This window comes from Pan paniscus, chromosome 9, assembly GCF_029289425.2.
Source record: "Pan paniscus chromosome 9, NHGRI_mPanPan1-v2.0_pri, whole genome shotgun sequence".
NCBI lineage: Eukaryota > Metazoa > Chordata > Mammalia > Primates > Hominidae > Pan > Pan paniscus.
Window position 1 is genome coordinate 74,939,787 of NC_073258.2, and position 16,485 is coordinate 74,956,271.

Below are 16,485 nucleotides of genomic sequence, written 5' to 3' on the forward strand. Positions count from 1 at the left end.
CATAAATTGAGGCCAGCGTTGAAAAGGTGTTCACACCGTAGCCTGGGAGAAACTGTCTCTCAGTCCTTGGAATCACAGAACTAAAGAGCTTCAGGTCATCCGATTGAATCTCTGCCTTTAAGAAGTGGGGAAAGAGACTGGGAGCAGTGGCTCACACCTGTAATCCCAGCACTTTGGGAGGCTGAGGTGGGTGGATCATCTGAGGTCAGGAGTTTGAGACCAGCCTGGTCAACACAGTGAAAACCCCATCTCTACTAAAAATACAAAAACTAGCCAGAGTGTGGTGGCACGCACCTGTAGTCCCAGCTACTCGGGAGTCTGAGGCAGGAGAATTACTTGAACCTGGGAGGTGGATGTTGCTGTGAGCCAAGATTGTGTTAGCCTGGGCACAGAGCAAGACTTTGACTCAAAAAAAAAAAAAAAAGTGGAGAAAGAGATCTAGTATTTTGGCCTAGAAACCTCGCGAGACTCACCAATCTCGTTTTTCTTTCTCCAAAAGGCTGGACTTGGCAGTTAGTAGGCTCCTGATCCCAGCCAAAATCTCTCTTAGAATATTTTATCCTCCCTTTCTCAGAATCATCACCTGAATAGCATCCTCTGGGCAGGTGGTGTGTTAATATTGCCATATGGAAATTCATGGAAGATATAGTTCCTGGCCCTAGAAACTTACAAACTGAGACCAGGAGTTTGAGAGTGATTTGCACATGTCAGTCAAGTCAAAAGAAAGAGAAACTCTTTTTTCTTTTTTCGTTTTTGTTTTTTGAGATGGGGTCTCACTCTGTCACCTAGGCTAGGGTGCAGTGGTGTAAGCTCGGCTCACTGCAACCTCCGCCTCCTGGGCTCAAGTGATCCTCCCACCTGAGCCCCCCGAGTAGCTGGGACCGCAGGCGCACGTCACCATGCCTGGCTAAAAAGGGAAACTTTTAATTTAATTCAATTCAATTTAATTTTTTTTTTGAGACAGAGTCTCGCCTAGGCTGGAGTGCAGTGGTGCGGTTTTGGCTCACTGCAACCTCCGTCTCCCGGGTTCGAGTGATTCTCTTGCCTCAGCCTCCCGAGTAGCTAGGATTACAGGCACCCACCACCATGCCTGGGTAATTTTTTTTTTTTTTTTTGGTATTTTTAATAGAGACAGAGTTTCACCATGTTGGCCAGGCTGGTCTCAAACTCTTGACCTCAAGTGATCCGCCCACCTCGGCCTCCCAAAGGCGTGAGCCACTGCACCAACCGGAAACTTTTCAAAATATGGGTTTTATTTGAAAACCAAGCCAGACATTAAATCAAAATAATTTTTTTTTGTTTTGTATGAACTCCCCAGTTTGTATACATAGATGATCTCAAGTTATAATTTAAATTTAGGAAAGTGCTGAGGATGAATAGATATTTGCTTTTTCCCAGGGTCTGGAGGGGTAGGAGCAGGGAAGCAGGGAAATGACATTACCGAGTGCCTCCTGTATGCCAACGATTTTTTGTTTGTTTTGTTTCAGAGAAGGAGTCATGCTCTGTTGCCAAGGCTGGAATGCAGTCATTATTCACAGGTGCAGTCATGGCTCACTGCAGCCTTGAACTCCTGGGCTCAAGCAATCCTCTCGCTTAAGCCTCCCAGGTAGCAGGTGCACACCACATGTCTGCTTTCCAAGGAGTTTTAGGTCAACCCTCACAACAAGCCTGTGAAGCAGCGATTGTTATTCCCACTTCTCTGGTAGCACACCAAGGTGCAAGGATTCCCTGTGGCTAGGTGGTTAGTAAGGTAGAATGGGGTGAGGCTTGAACCCAGTCCTGACAATCATCAGAGCTACGCAAGGCTGCCAAGAAGTAGAAAAAGATAGTGGCATTTTGGGTCCCCATTATCAATTTGAAAAATGTACAGTCTTAAGCTTGGAAGTCGGTCGTCTGGTTCAACCCTCCCTTTTGCAGAAGCAGGAGCTGGAGCCCTAAAAAAATAAAGCTACTTGCCTGCAATTAAGCAGGGTGAGAGGGGGCAGATGAAGTGTAGGCATGTGGGGCTGGATCTGGCCCTGCCCTGACACATAGAAAGCCTGAAATAGAAGTGAGAAAGGAAAATTCCAAGAAAGAAAAGGCAGAGAAGTGGCTGTTCTTACTCCCACACCTAAGGTGTGAATTCTTTTATTGAGTCATAATAATTTCCCGAGAATTCCGAGTCCTGCTACTTTAGGTTCTTGCCCAGGAATCCACCTCTTTTCCCCCAAGCCCAACAATCCTTTGAGGTACTCATGATTGAGCGTGTGGTGGGGGGGTGGGGAAGAGGCTGCATGGGGGTGGGGCTCCTGTGGCTTCACGTCATCCACTCCTCTGGTCCCCAAGTCTCTGGATCCTTTGGTCTCACCTCTAGACAACCGTATCTTTCAAACCTTCTTCCCTGGCAACTCCTCTCTGTCCCGACAAAATCTCTCCCAAGGCATTGTCCTTGTAGTTAGATTTACACAGAGCTTTTGCTTTTATAAAGTGCGTTCATGCCCAGCTTCTCACTTGCATGTCATAACACCCCTGGTGAGGTGGACAGGGAAGGGATGGCTCCCTCCATTTTGTAGGAAAGGGGGGGCTGCCTTCTTGATTCTTCAGTGTCGTCAGGGAATATTTACGAGCCCCAGCCTCACATGGGCCCAGCAGGGCTTCTTTGGCACAGGCTCTAGTTTTTTCTCTTGTTCCTTGCGTTTCCTAGAATCCCAAAGGACTCTCTGTGGCAGACACATTACAAATAGGCTGATGATGCATGTGTGACGGTGCAGCTGCAGTCGCCAGCTCTGTGTTGCTGGGTGGCGTCCCTCCAGGCTCCGTGGCTGATCTCCCACTCCATTGTGGGCCCCTCCTGTCCCGTGCTTGCCATCCTTCCTGCTTATCATTCATTATCTAACCAGATTTCACGGGGATACACATCTCCAACCTTCCATTTTGTCCAAATGGATCTATCTTGGTTTATTTTCTCTTGCCTAAATATTAGGCATGCCTAATGGGTTTCAAAAATTAATATAATTTATTTTCCATCTTGTCAGTGCAAAACAAAGGTGTTCTTGAGGCATGGCAGTGAAGACCAGAATCCCTCCTCCTCTTCTACTTCTGTTTCTTGAATCAGCAACAAGTAAACAACAGTTCTGTAAACATGTGTGGGTCTGTGTCCGTGTGTGTGTGGATGCACCGTTTTCTTCCATTCTTAACTGGTTTCGGACATGTTAGCTACCAGTGGCCTTCTTGTCTTGTTCAAAACGGTGATTCCCGTAACATCTGGACTTTCATCAGGGCCCGTTTCAGCTGCTCATAGGTTACGAACATCACCACGTTCCAGGATCCCAAACGCAAAAAGGAGGGTGTAAATCTGATGAGAAAAACAACCAACACATCAGGTGGAGTGCTAGGAGACCACAACAGATGCGTGTGCTCTCCCGGGACACAGTGGTAGTGCCAGAGGATCCAGACTTCTGTTCATCACAAGCATTTTCTGAATCCTTTCAGTCTCTCTCTCTCTTTTTTTTTTCTGCTAAGGGGATTTAGGCAGAAGTCGGAGTAAGGAAGAGAAAAAAAAACTCACGTTTTGAGACGGGTTACTGTGTTAGGCAGCGAATTCTCACAGTTCTATAAGGCAGCCATGTTGCTGCCAGGCTCCTTTTCACAAACTGAGGCCCAGGGAGGTTAAGAGCTCAACCAAAGACCCGCGGCTAGTAAGTGTCAGAGGTGCGGTTCTAACTCCACCCTGCTGCTGGGTGTTTCTGGGCTCAGTTACACCCCGGGTGGCCAGCCCTAACATGGCCCCCTGCCAGGACATGGAGAAGCTTGGGCTTTGCAGGGTGAATACAGTGTGGCACCAGATTTAGCTCATCTCCAGAGAGGCTGGCTGTGCTGTGATGGCATAGCACAGTGTCCCCACCTCAGCTGTGGCTCACCAACTCAGGGAGAAGCCCACGAGCTGGCCCCTGCCCCTCTCTCAGCCTGTCCCTCCACTAACCACCTCCTGGGCCCATTTGCTCCCGCCAGACTCAGCTAGTCACATTCCCTGACGATGCCAGGCCCTCTTCCCTCCATGCCTTTGCTACTCTTGCTCCCTCTGCCTGGACTGTCCCCTCCTCTCCTCCTTCCCTGGCTGGTTGCTCTTTGCTCTGGAGGACTCAGTCTGGGCACCGTGACCTCATGCCATGGGTTTTCTTGACTCTTGTGGGGACGATAGTACTGTGACAACAAATGTAAACTCCGGAGTCAGACCTGGGTTCAAATCCAAGCTCTCCCAGTTTATAGCTTTACAATCTGGACACATCACTTAATCTTTCTAAGCCTCAGTTTCCTTATCTGTAAAATGAGGAAAATAACAGTATCTGCCTTGTGGAGTTGGTCGTGCAGATTAGGTGAGTTAATGTTGGACAGCACTCAGCACAGGGCCCAGCATCAATACATGCTCAGTAAATACCACCAACTTATCTGCTGCTCTTTGAGGGAAGCATAACCCAGGGCCTGGCACCTACAAGATGCTCCAGAAATGTTGGACAAGTGAAAGCAGTAACTGAGACAAGTGGCTACAGCTGAAGACTGTAATGATAGAGGCACTTTTTGGAAGAACAGTCTGTCAATTGCAGTATAGTTTTATTACGTCATTCCCAGGCTTGAGAACCTATAGCAGCTCTTGTTCACTTGTTGGGTCCATTCTAACACTGGGCACCAAAATCTCTCTGTTGAAGACATCAGCAGTGGGAGGTGAAAGGGCCAAGCTAAGAGCTTACCAGTAGGATAAACAACATTGTTGGGTGTGGTGTCTGACGGTCAGGGTTTGAACCATGGCTCCACCATTTTAACCTGTGATCTTGGATAAGTTACTTAACTTTTCTGACACTCAGTCTTTTCCTTAGTTAATGTGGACAATACTACCCAGTTCAAGGGGCTGTTGGGATAACGTGTGTAAAGTGCTCAGCACGAGGCCTAATATAGAGTGACTTAGCTGTCGTGATAATCATAAACAACCTGCATTATCGAGTGCTCACTTTGTGTGAGGGACTGTGGGAGATAAAAGATGTCTGAGCCACTTTTGCTGTCAGGAACTTGCTCTTTGCATGAGGAATAATTTAAGCTTACAAATACTATAATACAAGGCAGGAGGTGATAAATACCATAAAAATGGTATCAAATGGCATTGCAGAAGTTCCCAGGGAGGAGGAAAAATTTACACCTGAGAGTGTTAGGGAGGAGGTGGCATTTGAACTCGTCTTGAAGGATGGCTAAAATTGACAGCCTGTAGATGATGAGGCATTCCACGCAGAGGGAGCAGTAAGTGCAAGAAAACGTGGAGCGTGTGGAGACAGTGAGGACGGCACTGGCCGTGGTCAGTGTGGTGCTCAATGGCCATGGCAGGAGGTCCGGGAGGTCTCAGGATTGCTAACTTCCTCTGGAGACAGGCAGTACTTTTACCTATTCCTGGAGTGTTTGTTCTCAGTCAGGCTTCCCTAACCCTCCCCATCAGGTATGGTTCACTTTTTTTCTTTTACTTGCATGGTTTTTTAAACTTCTTCTTTGTGGCATTTACATCTGTACTCTTCACCGCTACATCCCAGGTTGACCCACGGTAGCAACATTAGAAAAGAAAGAAGCCCCTGTTCTCTGGGAGGGAGTGCTGGAGGCAGGAGGAGGCTCACCCCTTGTAGAAGGCTGTGGGGCCCTCCTGGGCCACCATCTTTATCATACAGTCGAGGGGGCTGAAGTACTGGCCTGGAGGTGAGTTCATATACCGGGTCTTCACCACGTCCACCGGGGAGGCCACCACTGTGGCGCAGAAGCCGGCTCCAAAGGCAGAGACAAAGTGGCAGGGGAAGTTGTCTGCAGAGGAAGGACAAGCAAATATCAAGGAGTGCATTTGTGTTCTGTCCATATGTATGCACTGTTTGTCCCCAACTCAACCGTGAACTCCCTGAGCATAGGACAGTATTTTCCATATCTCTCACAGTGCCCTGGGCTAAGCTCTTGGTAAGTACTGGCAAACTAGGCCTGGGCTGACCCAGAGGTGGGAGGTCATGCAGGCTGTTTGAGGAAGCTGAAGTCGGAGAAGGTGAGAGACCCCTGCTTAAAGCTATATAGTGAGAGGTGGTGCTGGGACTGGAACCCAAGTCTCCAGCCTCCCAGCCCAGGGGTCTTTCCTGCTTGTCACCACAATGTACCTGGCACTTTTTACTAGGCACTGCTTCTCTCTCTGCTCCTTCTAAAACCCAGTTGCCTCTGGGTGGTGCCCACTCCACAGAGTTCTGGGTTCCCTCCCTGCTGAGGGAGAGCTGCCTGCCTGGAGCCCAGGGCCTCACCAGTGAGCAGGTGATAGTCCAGCAGCTTCTCCTTGAGGATGTCGTAGGTCACCACCTCAGCACAGTTGACGATAGCATTCCTCATGATGTTGGGCAAAGTTCCTGTTAGGAAGGCGGTGGGGAGGGATGTGAAATGGGTGGGGAGGGAGGAACGGGAAATGGGAGAAATGGATGCCCTGGCTGCAAGGCCACAGGCCCCAGTTTTGGGGCCATAGTGCCCCATTCCAATGGTCTCAGCCAGAGGATCCCACCCCAGCTGAGCAGATTCCACATTTTCCTTTCTAGGGTTAACAACTCTCAGATTATCCATGTTTTCCTCAGAGACAGAGAACAGAGAGGCCCACTTGTGTTCATTTGGCCACATTTGGAGGGTGATCTGCAATAGCTGTCAAAATTAAAATATGCTTCCTCGAGACCCAGCTGCAGCCAGAAAAGAAAGTCATTCAGCGAGAGGCTGAGCTCTTGGAACAGTGACAGAATGTGGTGCCAGCAGGGCCCCAGGAAACTGTCAGGATCAAACCCCTGGTTTCACAGGTAAGGGGACAAGCTCTGAAGGGTGCCCAACAAGTGAGTGAAGAGCCCCCACTTAAGAGGTGTCCTGCCCTTAAACTTCACTGGGTCAGTTTCTTCTGCAAACGTTCCTGCAACCTCTGGTTCACATGCGGAGAGAGTCCTGCATTCATCGCAGTGGCTGCCATGTGGACACATAGGGAGCCCTCCAGCTTTGCTCCCAAGGAAGCGCTTCCTCATTGCATCTCCCTGCGCCCACTCCTCACAGCTGTGCTTTTCTGATGCTCCTCTTTTTCCTCCGGACCCTGCTGGAGGGCCCCTCCCCTTCCGTCTCCACACACCTAGAGCCTGTTTAGTCTTCCAGGCCCAGCTTAGGTGTCACCTTCTCTGCAGAGCCCGCCTCTGGAGCTCCACCTCTGGGGCAACCCCTACCACATCCTGCCTGTGGTGTAGCTGCATCTTATCTCCTCTGCTGTCCTCATGCCCTGGGCGTGTGAAGGTGTCTTAAATTCATTTCTGGCTCCCTCACATCAACCTGCACATGGCAAAGGGCTGGTAAAATGAACTGAGTTTGAGGGGCTGTGGCAGGTCAGTGAAGTATCTTTGGTTGTGATGTTCTTTCAGAATCACTGGAACACGCCACGCTGGGAGTCCCCTCCTTACTGGGGTCCCTGCCCCAGCCTGAGGGGAGGGAAAGCTCTGCCTAAGACCGCCTGCATCCAGAGTCCAGACCTACCTTTCCACAGGCCCCTGACTCCTTCCTCCCTGGCGATGGTTCTGTAGGCATCCATAGTCCCGCTGTATTTTCTGTCGCTCCTGGATGGCCCGAGGTGTATGCTGGCCTGAAATCGGACCTTCACCACATCTGTGGGCTGGGCACAGGTCACCGCCATGGCGCCTGTGGTGCAGCCGGCCAAAATCCGGGTAGTGAGGCTGGAGTCTGGGAGGGGCAGAGAGAGTGGGCCAGTGTCCCCTACTAAGCAGCTCTCTGGGACATGCTGTTCTCTGCGGGGCTGCCCCTGCAGCTTCCTTGATGTCCACTCAGAGCCTCCTCATAAGCATCCGGTACCAGCTTCCCCCCGCCCCTGGCTCTGCCTCTGAGTCTAGACTTCCCTGGTCTCTTGACCCACACACTTTCGGCCACCCCTTTGGTGTTCAGGGACCTGGTCACTCACTGTCCGCGCCTTTGGGGGTGTACACCTGCTTGACGGAGTCGTAGAGGCCGATGCGGATGGAGGCGAAGCTCATCTGGCGCTGCAGGCCGGCCACCAGCCCATTGTAGGGGCTGCAGGGACCCTCGGTCTGCACCATGGTCAGGATGGTGCCCAGCACGCCACGGTACTGCACGAGCCGGGCCGTCTGGGCCGCCTGGTTCTCCCCCTGGATCTGAGGGACAATAGCAGGGGGTGAGGACTCGGATGGGAAGGCAAGAAGGGGCTGCGTGCACAGGAACCCTGCTGGGGCTGGGCCTGCCTGGGCTGGGCCTGAGAACAACCATGCTGGTCACAGTAGAAATCACTGGTGTCTGGGCAGCATTTTACCATTCACAAAGCAGTATTATACACATGGCTTGGTGTTTGATCCTCAGAGTAAATCAGAGGGACAGATTGTTTTTCCCATTTTATAAGTGCTTCGTGGCTTGCCCAAGGTCACACAGTTAATTCCTTTTACCTCACACTGTATGCTTTACAAAGTAGGGCCTAGCCCATAAAGGGCCCTGTCACATCATGCAAAGAATTTAGAATTTTTTGTCCTGGTGGATGGTGATGGGAAGAGGCAAGGAAGGGTCCTAAGCAGTGGAGTGAGAGTCTTTGTCAGGGTTCTGAGTGAGGAAGGGCATGTGGGCACACGTCATGGGGGATATGGGAGAGAACTAGCCCCTCCTTCCATGTGATCAATGACCCTTGGCCAAAGGGCACCTACCTGCAGGCGGACCTTGGCTGTGTCCAGTGGAAAGGTAAGGAGGTCAGCAAAACAGGCTGCTGTGCCTGCCCCCAGGAACTTCACAGCCATGGTGGGAGGCACGTCTGAAGGCTTCAGTCCAACCATAGTCCTGGAAGGCTCTGCCCAGTCCCTTTAGGGCCGAGGGGAGGTCCAAGGAGAGAGGCTGCTCCACAGCCCTGGGCTTCAGTGCAGCGGTGGGGCTGCAGGAGACAGGCCAGAGAAGGCTGATGGAGTGATGTCTGGCCTGGCCCCCAGGAACTCTTCCTTACCCAGGAGGGGCTTTAGAAAGGGAGAAGCCTGGGTGGTGCCATACTTAAGCTGCATGAATTTGGCCTATAAAAACAGGTCACGTTCCTATCCCTTGAATTTTGCAATCCTCCTCCTGACCCTCTCCCTCCCCTCCTTACCAGGGGTAGGCAGAACTGATAGTGGTACCTGCACTGTATACATGAGGAAACCGAGGCTCAGGCATCTGTTCTCCCCAATATCAAACAGCCTCCTTTTTTTTTTTGAGACAGGGTCTCGCTCTGTTACCTGGGCTGGAGTGCAGTGGCGCAATCCAGGCTCACTGCAGCCTTGACCTCTTGGACTCAAGTGACCCTCCCACCTTCAGCCTCCCGAGTAGCTGGGACTACAGGTGTGCATCACCATACCCAGCTAATTTTTTATTTTTTGTAGAGATGGGGGTCTCTCTATGTTGCCTATTCTGGTCTTGAACTCTTGGCCTCAGCGTGATCACTTGACAAGAGGGGCAGTTCTTAGCCACTCATGGAAAATGGAATGGATGGACACAGACTCAGGTCAAAAGCCCACCTTGGGGCTCTAGAACTTTCAGTAGTCAAGCTGCGGGAGGAGGGGAAGCCACAGTGGTGGGCACAGGTAGGAGGTGCCTTGAGGCCAGCACTCCCCAATCTTCTTCCCAATTCACTCCAGCCTCCCCTAGACCCCTAGCAGCCGGCAGCCTTTTGCCACTGGCCAGTGGAGGAAGAAGTCAAAAGTGGAACCCTCATTCCTGTAGCTCTGCTGGGGCTCCTGAGGGATGGGATGTTCTAGTCAGCATGGTCCATTAATGTTTGCTGGTTGCTTCTTGCACCAGATACCGTGCTGAGGGCTTTACAGACACTGACTGATTTGATCCCTTCATAAGGCTACAAGTAGTTGCTATTATTATTCTCATTTCGTAAACCAGGGACCTGAGGCTTCCAGGGCTTTTGCTAGTCATACAGCTGAAGTGCTGGAGCTGAGATTGGTGCCCACGTTTGTCTGACATCTGAAGCTGCGCCTGCTTCACTGCCCAGAGAGTCTCAGACTTCAGGGAGAGCCAAGGATCCCTTGAGCTGCTTGTTTACAGAGCAGATTCTCAGCTCTCAGCCCCAGAGATCCTGATTTAGGTCTGGGGTGGGGCCTAGGAATCTGCATTAGGAAAACTCCCTGTGGTAGCTCTGAAGCGGGGGAAGAGGACCCCATTTTGAGACATCCTACCCAACACCAGTTGCCTCCCCAACTCCAACCCACCCTCCCGGCAAAGCCTTCACAGCAGCCCACTGAAGAAGCCGTCTGGGCAGAGACCATGGGCTCTGTAAAGCTCCCAGCAAATGACCTGGACCACGCCTCAGGTCAGAAGTGCCCCTGTCATCCCTACTCAGGAAGAGGGCCCCAGGGTCCTCATGGAAAGAGAGGGATTTATGCTATGGAGGAATCGCAGAGATTCTGGGGCAGGCAAAGAAGAAAGCCACTTCCTGTCTATGGGGATTTGCAAAATCCCACCAGAGGCAGCCAGCAAGGCAAAGGGGGTGTGAGTCTTGAGTGAGTGACACGGGTGTTGGGTTCAAGCCCCAGCCCTGCCACAGTACCCTCATCAGGGCCACAGCTCCCTTTTCATAAGGTGGCGGCTGGACTGAATCTCTATCAGGTCTGACAAGCTGCAGCTAGTGAGCCCTGACTGCTCGGGGCTGCTCTCTAAAAGCCTCCAATGAAAGGGAGAACAAGGAGAAGGGAGAGGGAGAGGGGAAGGGATGAGGGAGGAGAAAGGGGTCTTACCTGTGAGTCCCGCCAGGGCAGGGGCAGCACAGGGGCTCCCTAGGGCTCCATCCCAGGAGGTGGCAGCAGGGATTGGATGGCCCCTCCTTGTCATTCACTGTTGTCTCTGCTGCTTCTGGCTTGGCACTGGTCTTATACACACGGGCTGACCTGAAACCTTATCCTAGAGAAGTTGGTTGACAGCCTGATCACTTGACAAGAGGCTGGCTGGTGAGGGCAGTGAGGTGAGAGGGGAGGTGAGTGAGTTCCAGATCTGGTTCAGTCCTCTTGACTTGGGGTGCTTTAATATAGCTCCTTTAAGCTGTGGACGCTTCCTTGGTGACAAGGGTGTATATGGGGGTGGACCTGCTGCCACTTTTGAGTCCAAAGGTCAAGGCCTCCCACGATAGGCTGGGCACAGCTCTCCCAGGTCTCTTAATAATAATAACTGTCATTTCTTTGTGCCTACTATGTGCTAAATATTTTACATACATTACTACTATTTTCCACAATCCTATGAGATAGGTACTATTAGGATTCTATTTTTTTTACTTTTTTTTTTTGTAATTTAAAATTTTTTAGTAGAGACGAGGTCTCGCTGTGTTCCCCAGGCTGGTCTTGAACTCCTGGGCTTAAGTGATCCTCCTGCCTCAGTCTGGCAAAGTGCTGGGATTATAGGTGTGAGCCACTGCACCCGACCTAATTTTTTTTTTTTAATTACAGATTTATTGATATAGAATTCACATACCATACAATTCATCTGTTTCAAGTGCACAATTCAAATGGTTTTTAGTATATTCTGAGTGGCGCAACCATCAACACAATCTATTTTAGAACATTTTCATCACCCTCTCACCCTGGAAAAACTCCATACACATTGGTAGTCACCTCCCTTCCCCCGCTCCCCAGCCTCAGGCAACCACTAATCAATCTACTTTCTGTCTCTATAAATTTGCCTGTTCTGAACACTTCCTAGAAATGGAATCATCCAATATGTGCTTGTTTGTGACTGGCTTCTTTCACTTAGTATAGTAATGCTTTCAAAATTCATCCATGTTGGAGCCTGTATCAGTATTTCATTTCTTTTCAGTGCTGGGGATCCTAAAATCTTACCACTTATTTTACTGAGGAGGAAATGGAATCTCAGGGAAGTCATGTAGCCAGCACGTGGCGGGGCCTGACTCCAGCCTGTAAACTGTAAGGCATTTTGGGCTTGTCTACTGTGACCACCATTCTCTCCAACATGACACTTGGAGGCTTTAGCATGGACACTGCTGGAGCCACGGGAGCTGGGACCTGGTGGAAGGGTGCCCCACGGAAGCTACTGGAGGCTCCATCTGTGGGCACTCAGAGTAAGGGCTGGGCACAGCTGAATCGGGCCCCAGGTGATGGGGGAAGGGGAGAAGAAGAAGAGAAGGGAGGGGAGGAGTGAGAAGCAGAAGGGAGGGAAGGAAAGGGAGTTAACTGGGTAGGGCAGAGGAGGAGTAGGCAGAAGTCTTTTCTGGACTGGGGCACAGAGCCAGGGTCACAGGGCAGGTGGTCAGAAGCATGGATGTTCAAGTGCAAAGCTTGGGCTGTACCTGTCCTCTTCCTTGGACCAGGCCCTGACCTTAATGTCAGCAGAATAAGCAGCTGCATTAGTGTTAAGAGGGAAGTGGCTGTCAGGGCTGCTGAGATTAGGAAGGCTCAGGAAGTAGGTTCTGAGCTCCATCTGTAATTGCTAGTCTAGAGGTGATGCAGTAAATGGCAGGGAGTCTGTGGGGGAAGAATAGAGTAGAAGCCCAAACCAGGAGGCAGCAGGCTCTGGAGAAACCTAGTGGGAGGGAGGGCCAGGCTCTCTTTAGCTTGGGAGCTTGAGGGCAGGGCCAGGTCTGCCTGCTTTGGCTCCATGTCCTGAGGCCAGCCCATGCTAGAAGTCCCAAGGCTGCCTGCTCTGGGTTGGGATGCAACCAGCCTAGGGATCAGAAACACCTATTCACAGGTCTCTGTGGAGGGAGGGCTCAAAGGGAAGAGAGGCAGCCACTGGCTCGTTCTGGTGGTGGGAACACCTATCTCATGACTTAATCCATGCCACATGCCTGGTCAAGTCATTTACCTCGGAGTTGGCACTGGGAGATAGATTCAACTTCCGGGGATAAGATATTGATAAATAACACACTGTTTTGAAGTGGAGGTGGGAGGTCTCCACCCTCAGGGTCCTTTTGTGTTATCAGAGGCTGCTCTCACCCTGGGGTAGGAGTGTGTCCTCCTGACCCCGATCAGGTTGTCTGCGGGAGCTGGAGTGGGATTTGGAGGAATATTCTTTACCTGGGGCTTTCCCCCTCAGGCCTGGGCCCTGACTGCCCCTCTTTAGGTCCCCTGGGCCCCAAGGGAAGTGGGGCCCTGGGCCTTGAATGCTCTGTGCTGGTGACTTGAGAGGGAGGCTGGCCTCTGTGGTGCTGGGGAGGGGTGGGCTGGCAGGCTTCGGAGCAGAGATAAATAGAAAAGGGGGAGGGCTTGTCACCAAGAAGGCGGCACCCACTCCTTCCTTGAGGTTCCCGCATCATTTTGCACCCTCTGAGGCCCGGGAGTGCTCTGCCTGCCCCAGTGGCTGCATGCTTGCCTCTCTACTGGTTTGCTCCCGATAGTCAGGAGAGTGGGTGGGGCTGACATTTCCTAAGCTTCCACCGTGTGCCAAAAGTAGGCGAAGCACTTTCACAAATGTCATCTCATTTGATCTTCCTCACAACCCCATGAAGCTGGGGTGATTATCTCTGTTTTACAGACGAGGCCACAGAGGCTCAGACGCAGTGAGACAGGTCTCTATCTCCAGCTGCACGCCGCTCACAGGCTTTCCTGGCTCTCTCTCTATAGCTGTCCACAGCCTGGGCCAATTCTCTGTGCTCACCCCAAGACCTGTCTCTTCTAGGAAGCCTTCCCTGACTGCCCCAGCCCACATGGTCTTTCTCCATGAAGTCCCTAAATTCAGAGCACTTATTGGCTGTACCTTGTTTTGATTCCTGAAAGCAGTAGCCTTGCAATACCTCTGGGATTTCTTGTGTGGTTAATCACTTCCTAACTACACAAACAGAGGCAAAACACTGAACTTACAGAAACTCTAGATATCATAATATCTAGAGTTAGAGAGCTGTTTTGAGGACTGAGTGAAGTGACATGTACTTGGGGGTGAAAGCCTGTTGCCCAGCCACACTGCTCACTCTGCACATTTGGCTCCCGCGACCCCATTTTTTTTTTTTTTTTTGATACGGAGTCTTGCTGTGTTGTCCAGGCTGGAGTGCAGTGGCGCGGTCTTGGTTCACTGCAACCTCCACCTCTTGGGTTCAAGTGATTCTCCTGCCTCAGCCTCCTGAGTAGCTAGGACTACAGGCGTGCACCACGCCCAGCTAATTTTTGTATTTTTTTTTTTAGTAGAGACGGGGTTTTGCCAGGTTGGCCAGGGTAGTCTCAAACTCCTGACCTCAGGTGATCTGCCTGCCTCGGCTTCCCAAAGTGTTTGGATTACAGGTGTGAGCCACTGCACCCATCCATGGCCCTTTTCTTGTCCTCCCCACGGGGCTTTGTCTGATGGATTTCAAGCATCAGCAAAGGAAATACTGGGTGTCACTGTCATCTGGACCAACCTGATTCTGGAGGAGCCAGAAGTCTCATGGTGATTGATCTTCGTCTGCGTGGGGTGTATGGTTGTTAATCTTTCTCTCTGGCAGTTAGGGCACACACGAATTCCTAGCATCCCCACTCCAGCGAAACACTTGTGCACAGATTACAAACACCAATATGATTTTATTCAAACACAGGCAAGAACAATGACCTTCAGAGCTGGGTAAAAATAATAAGTTAAAAGCATGGTTAGAATTTTAGACAATCAGATAAAAAGTTTGAAGGAGGTGATTTCCCCTTCCTCTCCTAATTGATTAATTCAACACAGCATAAAAATAATTTGTATCTATAAAATATCCTTGTTCCCACACAAATGAACTGGAGGTGGCCCTAGGATTTCCTTGACTATGCACAATGCACACAATCTACATGTCCCTCCTCCCCAACTTTTAAGGCAAAAATGGTCCCGCATCTTCAGGCAGAGGGTGGGCTCATGCCAGCAGTCAGCTGTGTCAAGGACACTGGGAGGCGTTTCTCCACTGAAAGATGCCTGCTTGGGTCCCACTTGGGCGCGGATTCCATTTTATTTCTAGCCTTTGCCTCACCACAGAAAAAAGGAGCTGAAATTTTGTCAAGTGGACACTGGACTGGTTTGGGGCACTCCTCCAGTCTGGGCTGACCAGGTCTCTTGAGGCATCCGTGGCCTAGGCAAGTGGTGGTTTCAGGACTGTGACAGCCCTGAAGGAGCCAGACCTGGTGCCTCCTGCAAGCTGGACAAAGCTGAGGGAGGGTGGGCAGGTGTCTCCTTCCCCCCAGCCCCTCAGGCTGCGTCAGTCTTTCTGGGAGTACTGAGAAGAAAATATCCGTGCAATCCTGCGGGTTTCTTCCTCAGGCAGGTTGGGGGGGAGCGAGTTAGGTCTGGGGCGACAAGGCCTTTGGGAGAGAGCTCCCCTGGTGGCTTCGCTCTTGTCCTGGAGAGGAAGAAGTCAGCTAGGTTAGCACTGAGGATATGGCACCACCAATGGATGACGCTGGTTTCTCTCATCTTTTGGTCCTTTGGTTAATATTTATGTAGAGCTGCCTGGTTTACAAAGCGCTTTACGTACCTTATCTTGCTTGACCCTTACCTCAACCCCATATGGGGGGTATATCATTCTCCCCATGTCGTGGATAAGGAAACTACATTCAGGTGGAATAAACTCAAGGTCCCACAGCTCTGAGTAGCAGAGCTGGGACGTGAACCCCAGCCCTGACTCTTTCTGTGCCTCTGGAGAAGGAGGGAGCATCACCTCCAGGATAGGTTTGAATCCTCATCCCTTCTCCTGTTGCATGGCTTTAGACAAGTCATTTGTCCTCTGGGTTTAGTCCCATGTGTGATGCTGGGAACATATCCAACTCTCAGGGAGATGGCGGTGAATAATACACTCTCTGTTTGGCCCTTTGGAGCTCCTGGAGTTGCCAGGTGACATAAAGCACCTACCTACTGCTGGGCTACCAAACTTTGATCTCTCTGACTCTGGCTGACAGGGCATCACTAATTCCGCCTTTAAGGTACTTAAACCTGTGGGCTATGGTATCATGGTCCTCTGGACTCCTCTAACTCATTTTTCTTTCTTTTTTCTTACTCCATGTCAGGCTCCTGTGCTGAAGGAACTCAAAGCTATACAGGAAAGCCATCCCAGACAGCTGGCTGACAGCAAGGCCCTGGGGAAGAAGTGGGGGCCTGATAGGGGAGGGGGCAGTTCTGAAAGGAGATGGGAGCAGCCTCCACAGGCAAACCTGGCTGACTTCATGGCATGCAGCTTGCTCTTCCCTGTCATCAAGTCCCATGAGCTGAGGCTGTCATAAGCTGAAGGACTATTGAGAGCACACTGTACCACTTCCTGGGCACTGAGAAGAAGCTTGGTGGAGACCCTAGAGACTGGGACTACCTACCCCCTGCAGTTCTGCTCATGAGAAACTGAGGCCCAGCGAGAGTTGCTTCTGGCATCAGTAACATTCAGTTATTCTTTCTTTCATGTCTTCAATCTTTTTTAATACCTACTTGAGAGGGGCGCAGAAATAAACAGAACTCCGTTTTAGGCTTTCTCAGCTCAGAGTTAAGCCCTGGGAGGCAGAGAGATCT

The 16,485-nt window shown here is 51.0% G+C and overlaps 2 protein-coding genes across 4 annotated transcripts in view; both read right to left on the reverse strand.

The window, feature by feature from the left end:
• Positions 1 to 2,093: 2,093 nt before the first annotated feature.
• UCP3 (uncoupling protein 3) lies at positions 2,094 to 14,011 on the reverse strand. The gene is made up of 7 exons (XM_003814674.6): positions 10,785 to 14,011; positions 8,724 to 8,944; positions 7,976 to 8,186; positions 7,537 to 7,740; positions 6,291 to 6,392; positions 5,634 to 5,814; positions 2,094 to 3,334 (listed from the first exon to the last, which is right to left on the reverse strand). The coding sequence occupies exons 2-7, from the start codon at positions 8,847 to 8,849 to the stop codon at positions 3,220 to 3,222; spliced, it is 939 nt and encodes a 312-aa protein (XP_003814722.2). The 5' UTR covers positions 8,850 to 8,944; positions 10,785 to 14,011; the 3' UTR covers positions 2,094 to 3,219.
• Positions 14,012 to 14,523: 512 nt separating this feature from the next.
• C2CD3 (C2 domain containing 3 centriole elongation regulator) overlaps positions 14,524 to 16,485 on the reverse strand; it is a 159,570-nt gene continuing 157,608 nt past the window's right edge. For all 3 annotated transcript variants that reach the window (XM_055094647.2, XM_003814675.6, XM_055094648.2), the window contains one exon: positions 14,524 to 15,331. In XM_055094647.2, the coding sequence (XP_054950622.2) occupies positions 15,191 to 15,331 (141 nt within the window). In that variant the 3' untranslated portion in view covers positions 14,524 to 15,190. The remainder of the gene's footprint in view (positions 15,332 to 16,485) is intronic.

Bases quoted from the DNA above. Each gene is read 5' to 3' on its own strand.
- UCP3 (XM_003814674.6), bottom strand. From the start codon at position 8,849: ATGGTTGGACTGAAGCCTTCAGACGTGCCTCCCACCATGGCTGTGAAG. The intron at 8,187-8,723 runs GTAGGTGCCCTT...ATTGTCCCTCAG, and splicing joins CAGCCAAGGTCCGCCTGCAG to ATCCAGGGGGAGAACCAGGC. The intron at 6,393-7,536 runs GTAGGTCTGGAC...CCTTCCTAACAG, and splicing joins AGTCAGGGGCCTGTGGAAAG to GAACTTTGCCCAACATCATG.